The sequence below is a fragment of the Alexandromys fortis genome, unplaced genomic scaffold (genome assembly GCF_014885135.2).
Source record: "Alexandromys fortis isolate MF-2015 unplaced genomic scaffold, M_Fortis_MF-2015_v1.1 scaffold_3, whole genome shotgun sequence".
Lineage (NCBI taxonomy): Eukaryota > Metazoa > Chordata > Mammalia > Rodentia > Cricetidae > Alexandromys > Alexandromys fortis.
Window position 1 is genome coordinate 21,286,615 of NW_026067909.1, and position 10,902 is coordinate 21,297,516.

The 10,902-nt window shown below is 36.3% G+C and overlaps 1 protein-coding gene across 1 annotated transcript; it reads right to left on the minus strand.

The window, feature by feature from the left end:
- Positions 1-3,617: 3,617 nt before the first annotated feature.
- On the minus strand, positions 3,618-4,547 carry LOC126498662 (olfactory receptor 5B2-like). Its single transcript, XM_050137532.1, has one exon. The coding sequence runs from the start codon at positions 4,545-4,547 to the stop codon at positions 3,618-3,620; it is 930 nt and encodes a 309-aa protein (XP_049993489.1).
- Positions 4,548-10,902: the final 6,355 nt, after the last annotated feature.

Consider the following 10,902-nt stretch of genomic DNA (forward strand, 5'->3'; position numbering starts at 1 on the left):
CCTCCCCCTCCTCTCTGCCACCACCCCCAGCAACCACACAGCTCTCCTCTTCCAGGCTTCCTTTCCATCCATCCTTTATTCCAACCCCATCCTTCTGCTGCACCCATGAAACACAGCTTAACATCAAGAATAGATATCGCCTCAGGGTAAAAAGATATTCTAATAAATGAACATGGGAGCAATCTGATATGGTCATTTTATGATCTGACAGAATAAACTTCAAACCCAAACTAGCCAGAACAGATGGGGGAAGGATACTACATACTAATCACAGGAAATATCCAAGAGGACATTTCATTCTTAACATCTATGCCCCAAACACAAGGGTACTCACGCTTGTAAAAGAAAGATTTCTACAGCTTAAATCACATATTGACTGTCACACAGAGATGGTGGGAAACTCTAATCACCATACTCTCACAAATGGACAGCTCATGCAGACAAAAACTAAACAGAGAAAGATCAACCACAGGGCAGGGAACACTGATGGCTCTTTGGGCTGATGAGGGAGAGGGACTTGGTTGGGGGAGGGGGAGGGAAATAGGAGGCGGTGGCAGGGAAGAGACAGAAATCTTTAATAAATAAATAATTAAATAAATAATAATAAAAAAGACTAACAAAAAAACTAAACAGAGATACTGGAGCTAACAGATATTATAAATCAAATGGATGACATCAGGTCTAACATCACTGGAAGGGTATGTGTGTGTGTGTGTGTGTGTGTTGTGTATGCATATATCCCCTTGGATTGTGCCTACAGTGTCTGTAAGTACTTGAATACATGGACAATCACTGCAAAAACACTTCTCTGGGTAGCTTTGTTAAGCAAGGTGATCCATGGTGTCTTGTTAAAGTAGTTTTTAAAATGTACTTATACTTTTACTTCCTTGATGCACCAGATGATGGCATGTAAGTTACCAAGACACTCTGAAGGCATCTTTTCTATTGTTCCAGGCTAGACATTTATTCTGGTGAGCATGCGCACACGCGCGTGTGTGTGTGTGTGTGTGTGTGTGTGTGTGTGTGTGTGTGTGATGTATTTGACTGTGTGGAAGACTGATGATAACTTTGGGTGTCTGTATTCACTTTCCATCTTGTTTGTTTGTCACAGTGTTTCTTTTCTGCTATGGTGCATACCAGAATACCTGATCTGTAGTCTTCTAAGGATTTTCTTGTCTCCAAGTTCCATCTTGCTGTCGGAGTGATGGTATTGCAGATATTTTGCAGTGGTTCTGGAGATCCAAATTCATGTCTCTGTGCTTGTGCAGCAAGTATTTTACTGACCAAGCCATCTCCCTGGCCCCAATCCATAAGAAAGCTAATATTTGAATGAAATGAAAGTATTACTTATAGGATGAGCCAATGTGAAGCAAATGAACAAGACTGACTGATGTAAGAAGAAAATCAAATAGGAAGAATATTAGGAGAAAGAAGTTACTTAAAATGAATGACCATTTTACAAAGAACTTCCTTAAAGAAAGTAACTTAAAGAAAGTTGCACCTCCTAATTTTTAGCTAGATTCAAATATCATTTGATGATGCTTAACAATATGTGAATACATTACAATATTCCCATTAGTTTTCCATTTTCTTGTGCTTTTATTGTAACTTTTGAAATTTCAAGTATCAACATGTTATGTTTCTATACAAACATATATACAAAATGACATAATCCAGTAGAAATATTAAATCATATGAAATTTTAGGATTCTTCATCTGTGAACATCAAAGAAAATACATGTCATTTCATTTAATTATTGAATTTGTTTCTATTCAAGACTTTTATGCCAATATAGAGAAAAAATAAACATTGCACAAATATTACATTTTCATAAAGTAAATGAAAGATTAGATTATAGTCACTATATTAGTTATCTTTCTGTGATGTGATAAAATAAAAGTCACCAAGAGCAACTTAAAGAAGAGAAAGTTTGTTTGGGATTATGATTTCAGAGGAACACAACAATCATGACAGTAGGGATGGCAACAAGGGGCAGGCAAGGTGGAAGGAGCTGGAGCCATAGATCACATCTTCAACCAAAACATTAAGTAGCAATTACAAACATTAAGTAGAGAGAGCACTGGGAAGGGAGCAGAGCTATGAACACTCAGAATCCTGTTCCAAGTAGTGTATTTCATCTCGCAAGTGTCTACTTCCTAAACCTCATTACTGAACAGCACTAACAACTGGAGACCAAGTGTTCAAATAGGTGAGCCCATAGGAGACATTTCTTATCCAAAACACCACACTCATTAAATGCTTTTGTAGTTTCCAAAGTTCCCCCGAGAAGCAGAATTAATAGGATATAATATACATGGTGAAATAAGAGGATATTTATTGTGGATAGTGACTTATGTGACAGGGGGGTTTAGAAGTACCTTGATAGCCTCCCTTCAAGCATGAGAAAGAACAGAAGCCAGTGATTAAGGCAATCTGAGTTCAGAAGCCTGAGAAAAGAGAGGTGACACATGGCTGGGATATCTTGAAGGTCAGAGTCTAAATAGTCAGGACCAGATCGTCAGTTTTGATGTCTAAGAGTGTGAGGAAATGAATCTTCATGGTAAAGGAAAAGGGATAAAGAATAGAGAAGAGAGAGAGTGGGGAACAAAGAAGAGGGAGAGACAGGGGGATTTTGTACTCTAAGTGGTGATGTTATGTCCAGCCTTATAAATGAGATAACAACATGTTTGTCTTCTAATTTAAGTGTTCCTTATGCTAGACTCTTGAACTCTTGGAAATATGATCATAGATACACCATTAATCCAGGCAGTTGAACACATAAAACTAAACACCACAAGTAACCATATTATGTATATAATTCTATAAAATTTACTATATTCATGTGCATATTATGAAACATCTTCATTCACTCCTTATATCTATGGTATTTATCTTTAATATGTGTATTTACATTGAGATGTAGTAGGATTAATACATGCAGTTAAGTGATATAACAATATTATTAATGACATTTTGAAAACTCTAAGCTATCATATCATTCAAGTAAACAATTCTATTTAAAATATTTGTAACAGTTTTGAAGAAGAAGTAAGAATATTATTTCATCTACTTTATTTGGTAAGGACTGTAGTGGGAGCTGTGGGCTGCATTCCAGCTGCCCTGCTCCTAGCTGCCTTGCTAGCTTATGCCCCCAAATAACAACACACAAACTGTATTCATTTAAACACTGCCTGGCCCATTATATCTAGCCTCTTCTCGGCTAACTCTCGCACCTGGATGAGCCCATTTCTAATAATGTGTGTAGCACCCCAAGGTGCGCTTACCAGGAAGATTCTAGCCTATGTCCATCCTGGGTCAGAGCTTCATCGTGTCTGCCCAGGAGAGGGGAGCATGGCGTCTGTCTGAGGTGTCTTGCCTCACTTCCTCTTCCTCCCAGCATTCTGTTCTGTTTACTCTACCCACCTATTTTTTAACCTATCAGGGCCAAGCAGTTTCTTTATTTTTTAACCAATGACCTTCCTCCATCAAAGGACATCCACTCTGATTCAGTACATGGTGGAGTTTTGAGAAGAATAAAGCTAGGAACAGCGCATCTCACAGAGCTAAGTTAAAATCCTAAAAATTTGCTTTCAACAAATGAATGCCTTCTTTACCTTTAAGAATGTAGTATTGACTTTAAGAATGCATTCTTGACCTCCTTGTTCCTCAGACTGTAGACCAGAGGGTTCAGCATAGGAATGACCATGGTGTAGAACACAGAAGTAACTTTGTCTGTGTCCATGGTATGATTGGAGCTGGGCTGTAAATACATAAAGATGACAGTACCATAGAAAATAGACACTGCGGTGAAGTGGGAGGCACAGGTGGATACAGCCTTACGATGTCCTGCAGCTGAGTGCATCTTTAAGATAGTGACAAAAATTAACATGTAAGACGTCCAGATGACTATGAGAGCAAAAAAAATATTTAAACTCTCTGTATAAAGAAGAACCAGTTCCCTAAATTGATTATCAAAGCAAGTGAGAGCCATGATTGCTGGAACATCACAGAAAAAATGATGGATCACATTGGACTTACAGAAGGAGAGAGTGAATATGTCTGCAATATGGATAGAGGCATTCATGAAACTGATGACATAAGAGCCAATAATCAGCCATGTATACACACTTTTAGTCATGGTGCTGGCATAGTGTAGGGGCTTACATACTGCTACATAGCGATCATAGGCCATTGAGGCCAACAGATAATTCTCCGCAGTAGCAAAACCTGCAAAGAAGAACATCTGAGCAGCACAGTCATTGTAGGAAATGACCTTGTCACCCACAAGAAGCTCAGTCATGACTCTGGGCGTGACAGCTGAGGAGTAACAAAAATCCACCAGAGAAAGGTTACCAAGGAAAATATACATAGGGGTATGAAGGTGAGAGTCCAAGAGAATCAGCAGGATCATCCCCAGGTTCCCCACCAAGGTGATGATGTAGATGAGGAGGAAGGTGATGAAGAGTGGAAGCTGTAAGCCTGGGTCATCAGTGAGTCCCAACAGAAGGAACAGAGTCACCTCTGTTCCATTCTTCATTATTGCCATCTTGTAATAATTAGATTCTCTGTAGCAATGGGAAAAAAGGTTCACAAAGATTTGAAATTCCATTGAACTTGAAAATTATAAACCATATTTTTCAAAAAGTTTATTATAGTCTTTCACACAATATGCTTTGATCATATTTTATCTCCTTCATTAATCTCCTTCCACATTCTTCCCAGCTCTCTACCAACCAACTTATACTTCTACATTCTATAAAGCCAGCATAAAATTAGAATTTGTTTGGGTGAATCAACTACACCCATTAAAAATTCTTAATGGTACACAAAATTTCAAAATTTTATATATTTGTTATTTGAGATGTAAGCAAATTAATACATTTACGAGTATGATTTTTATGGATAATTCTGTCTGCTAATCCACTTTCCCCTATATCAGCAAAACCTAACATTTCTTTGCCATTCACCTGTTAAGATACTATTGAATCTTTGGATATGTCCCTTCTGTATTTTATCTCAATAATATGTTTTACTTTATTGTTCAAGTCATGAAAACTATGAAACTAAAGATGCTGGCTAATTTATATTTACACAAGCATTAAAATGGACTTTCAGTTATAGACAATGCCAAGTTTTAATCCTATGATTTTGAGGTAAATTTAAATGAACTCACTGACTACTTTAGCTTAAACACAGCAAAAGTTTTGGTTTTCACAATGAACTACTATTTTATTAATTGTGCACAAATTTCACCTCATTTGTCATGCATTTTCTCATCTTTGGAGGTAGAACAAGGAAACAAAGAAAATAGAAAATTAAATCATTCCCTTTTCAATACTAATACTGTTAAAAAGAATCAACCATGTCTGAATTGCCATTTAGTCCTTTCCTCATAGCTCCATGATTGTTTACAGTAGCACATGCATATGCTAATGAATACAATATGTGTGTGTATGTGTTTCTGTGTGTATGTATGTGTGTATGTATGTATGTTTCCACTGATACTACCAAAAACTCTAATTATTCAAGTAGTTGGTTTATGTGATACACCATAGTATATATACTCTGAATAGCTGATGTTACGGATAACTATGGCAGGAGGATGCTCAATCTGCAGAAAGCAGTTCTGAGTGATGAAATCCCATCAGATTTAGCAGATGTAGAGCTGAGGTTCCTGGGAGAGATAGATGCCTTTCAAATTTGGTCCTAGCCTAACTTCCTAACATCGTATTTCATTCATCTTGAAGACATCAATGTAGCTACTTTCAGGTACTGTTGGGAGAAATAACCAAACTTAAAGACAAAAAATTATGGTTGTTAATCAAATCTATCAAGGGATATCAAACCTGTTATTGTCAGTATGGGACAATGGTCTTTAAGTTTGAGTAATGAAGGTATATGCCATATTCAACATTCTAGCCCCAAGAATTTTTGAAGCTTCAGTCTTTAACTTTCCTTTTGTTCTACATTGAGTCACGAAGAATATCTGGATTCTCCTCTACTCCTTGGAGTATCCTTATTCCTTACCTATGGCTTTTTCCCCTATACCCTATAATTCCAGGTTATTTTTATTCTCTAATTTTTAAAACATATTTAAACTATTGCAATTATTTTAGCTTTTTCTACAAAAACAAGTCAAAGTACTTTTAAAATTAAAGACAAAGATCAGCATAATTGTGTAGAAATAATGCTTCTGAATCCCAGTTACAGTTCTTTTCTCTTACGTTACAAATTACAAGAATAACCATTACTTTTTCTCCACATCATGCTTCTGCTTGAAAAAAGAGACCACAGACTTGAAAGAGCACAAGGGGAGTACATGGAAAGATTTTGAGGGAGAGAAAGGAAGGAGAAAACCATGTAATTATATTATATCTAAGAAAATAACAAGGATTAAAAAAGAAAAGTAGCTTGACTTGGGATGCTATTTTTTATGTTTTTTTTTATAAAATGCAAATAAACCTTTTATTGAAATGAGAATCTTTATTGAAGATTAATCTCAATGTCACTTAAGTAAGTTTCCTGTAGGTGTGTTTTGATTGAGGATGTTTCTGGGTTTCTGGGTTACATTTTACGGTCAACATTTCCCAAAAGTCTGCTTCATTGCAGGCTTGATATCTCTTGCTACAGAAGTTACTGAATAGTCAGGTCATTATAAAAATAAAAATTTCCTTAGACACAATGGTTTAGTTGGGATAAAAGAGCCCATTTTTATCAAATGTCTTATTTTCTCATATTACTTTCCTGTCAAAACCAAATCATGAATACTCAGCTTTGACTATTCTCAGTTTATGTGCCACTTGTAGTAACTTCACAGACTTTTTTGGTGGCAATTTTTATTTGGAAAATATTTCATTTGAATGCTTTTGTGAAATTACACTCTTTATCGATTTTCTTTTTATTTATTTTTCTTCCACATGATACATTCTGACCAAATTCCCCCTAACTCATCTCCACCCTCACCCCACCTCTCCTCTTCCCCAGATTCACTGCTCCTCACTTTTCCCTCAGAAAATAGCAGGCCTGCTTGTGATATCAACCAGACATGGCATAACAAGATGCAATTTAGACTAGGTACAAATCCTCATGTCAAGGCTGGAGCAGGCAACCCAATCTTAAAACAAATTACCACCACAGCTGCTTAAGGTGATAGATAAGGTTTAGCAAATATCACAAGGGATTTAAATATGAATGGCATGCCTGTAAAAGTTGGAGTATGTAAGAGAAATGTTATACTTCACCAACAAGAAAACCGAGTATCTGTGAAACGTGATGCTTTAGAATTATATACACTGCTTGAGGAAAAAAGTTCTAGATTAAAAAAAAAGTTCTAGATTCAGGTGTTGAATGTGTTTCTTGAGAATAAGCATGAGATACAGAAAGTAAGGACTGGATTCCAGATTAAACCATATTTCATTTTTATAAACGTTTTCATATATTTCATGATAGATCATATCACTCTTTTGGGTATTTGTTTATATTTTGTTACTTCCACTGAGATGCAAACACATACAGAATGTGATAACGTTTCTACTTTATCAATTAAATTGTTATCTAACTTGTTCTTTCTTTATTATTTTGGGGATAGAATCACCTTGGCTAACAAATCACCAAGTCTCTGTAGTGAACACTGACATTTACATATACTTCAGACTCACATTCGTTGGATCACACACTTAGAGTAGTTTTGAAAACACCTTTGTGCTTTCAAAGAACTCAGAGCAGGTACACATAGCCCTTTGCTTCTACATGGGCTAAACTTTTCCGTTAAATGTTTTTTACAATATAGATACTTACCAGATTTCTATAAAAGAAAGAAAATTCATCATAAAGTAGTCAATGCAAAATCATGAAACCACCCATGGAATGTGCCTTGTGAGATGCTCTCTCTCAGCTAGTAGTCAAATGTTCCAACCCCAGTAAGAAAATGGAAAAAAATGAGTAAAATCATATTAACATGAACCAAGTTCCAAAACTATTATTTGTTTCTGTTTTATTACAAGAGTCACCTACTTGTCACATATTTGTAAAATAAACATAATAAAATCACATATCAGATATAATTACCTGTTGTGTCTATAAATGGCAAATCACAGAGATATAGCATATCTCTTGAAGAGGTTATCATTTGAAGATCATTACATATGACTTTTGTCTTTGACTATGTATCTGCATTAAGTTTGCAACCTTGTAGCAAATTCTTAATTAAGAGTAACTACCATTCTAAGACTAAATGACATTCAATGAGCACAGCACACAGAGTGTTCTTTCTACAAAGAGAAGCTGTGGAGTCAGGCTGGGGCAGAGATTTGGAAGGAGTTTTGTATACTTGGAGATCTCTGGAGAGGTTCCCTTTGAGAATACCTGAAGTTCTTCATCCTGCCTTCCCAGGGAAGAAACAATTACTAGTCTGTAGGGATCAAGCTGGTTACTGTTTTTTTTTTATAAAGTAAATTCATTTTCACGGACAAATGTTAAAAGTATGAATTGTTAATATTACTATGGTGCGGTACCTTGAGATCTTTCTTTACACACATGCATTGTGTAAGGTCAAAATTCATGCTAAACATGTCTGTCTCCTGAAATAAATATTTGTCACTTCTTTATGGCGAGAACTTTCAAAATCCTTCTTTCTAGCTTTTAAAAATATACAATACTATTTTATCTATAGTCTCTTTACTGTTCAGTATCCTCTTGTTTCTGTCTAGCTGTAAATTAGTACCCATTGCCAGTTTGGATTTCCAAATGTAGATAAAGCTTAAGCAAAATGAAAATATTTAAAAAAAAAACAACCTTGATTAGGAACACATTTTGGCCAGTGCCTATAACTGAGCAAGTTATTATATGAAAACCACATCAATTTAAGTTAATATTTGACATTATGCTTCTAGGGACTGGGGAGATGGACCAGGCAGTAAAGTGCTTGAACCACAGGTATTAGAACCTGAGTTTGGATCCTCTTTATCACCACATAAAGTGACGTATGTGCAGTGACCCACACCTGGACATTATGCAGAGCATGAGAAAATTCGGAGCACTTAGTCCTAAAAGAGATGGCTTCACCAACTCTTTCTGCTCAGGGATCAGGGATCTGTGTGGAAGAGGGGGCAGGAAGACTGTCAGAGCTAGAGGTGGAAACTCTTCCAAACAACAGGACTGATGCACATACCGACTCACAGAGCCTGGCAGCCTGCGCAGGGTTTTCACAGGTTTAAACCAGATGGAGTGTCAGCTCCAGCACTGAAAGGAAGAAGTGGACAAAGGTTCCTCCTAACCGAGAATCTATTTGTGATGGACACTCACTGGCAAAAGAAAGATTTGTTTTCTCCTGTGGATTCTCATTGGGTATATCAACTGTACTCAAGGGCAGGCCCCATGCTCACGAGTAGATCGCCAACACAAAATGAACTCAATTATTACATTTTGTGTGTGGACTTTCTGTTTAATCTTTTGATATGTTTTATTTTATTGCTTTTTTATTTTTATTTTTTTCTGAAAGAGGAGAGAGAAAGAGAGAGAGAGAGAGAGAGAGAGAGAGAGAGAGAGAGAGAGAGGATATGAAGTTGGGTCAGTAGGGAGGTGAGTTGGTGAGTTGGATCTTGGCGGAGTTGGGGGAGTAAAAACATACACAAAATACATTGTATGACAAACTTTTTAAATTACAAAAGATTAAATTGTTGCCCTAAAACATTCCAACTCTGAGAAAGATTGAAATAATATATTTCAAATTTTAGACATGTGACTCAAAGTTTTTGAATATTTGTAATGCTTATTAACTTAAAACATTAATATGTTATTGATAGCAATAATATTCATTCCATTAAAATTATCATATAAGCACATTGGTTTTATATAATGCTTCTGTAATATGGGAGTTTATCTTACAAAACAAGTTCTTCTATAAAGACATTTACTTAAAAATCTTAAACATTTTTCATTGAGAATCCCACAAATGCAGAATATTATTTGATCCAACTCACCCTGATTCCCTCCTCTCCAATTTTTCCCCTATCCTCCTACCACTTTTTATCTAAATTTCATAAGCCTTCCCTTTTAAACTGACTGAGTCTGCTTAGTGCTCACTGATATGTGTGTGTGTGTGTGTGTGTGTGTGTGTGTGTGTGTGTGTGTGTAAGGCTGTCTACTTGAACTATAAAGGTAGTCTTTCAAGGGTGGCCACATTTCTGATAGAAACTTTCAGAGAGTCTTAAAGGTTTTTGCCTTTAAAACTCAATTTAAGGGTTTAAGTAAGGATGCCATGAATAGTTAAGGAGGGGCTAGAAATCTGAGGGGTAAGAAATCTACTGAAGACAGGAATCATCTGTCCATGTTTCTTTATTCTATTCTCTTCAATCCACCATTTCCCATTGTTGCACCCACTACTTCTTCTCACTGTTTTACATTGTTCCTTAATTCTACATCATTCCTCCTTGTTACAAATGTTCTGAGTCATATATACCCTTAAAACCAGTAATTCCAGACCCGGAACTATTGTGCCCATAGAAAATCAGGTAAGAGTTTTCACACACACACACACACACACACACACACACACAGATAGATCCGTGGGCATGGCTAGTACACGTCCAGTATACTCCTTAATGGAGAAAGTTAGTTACGAAAGGAATTAAATCATCAGGGAATTCCAGAGAGGAAAATTAGTGTGCTACCCTTAATTTTGAAGAATGGATGAAGAAAGTGTGGAATATATACACATTAGAGTATTATGCTGCGGTAAAAAACAATGACTTCTCGAATTTTGCATGCAAATGGATGGAAATAGAAAACACTATCCTGAGCGAGGTAACCCAGACCCAAAAAGATGAACATGGGATGTATTCACTCATAATTGGTTTCTAGCCATAAATAAAGGTCACGGAGTGTATACCTGGTGAACCTAA

Coding starts and splice junctions, on each gene's coding strand:
- LOC126498662 (XM_050137532.1), bottom strand. CDS start 4,547: ATGGCAATAATGAAGAATGGAACAGAGGTGACTCTGTTCCTTCTGTTG.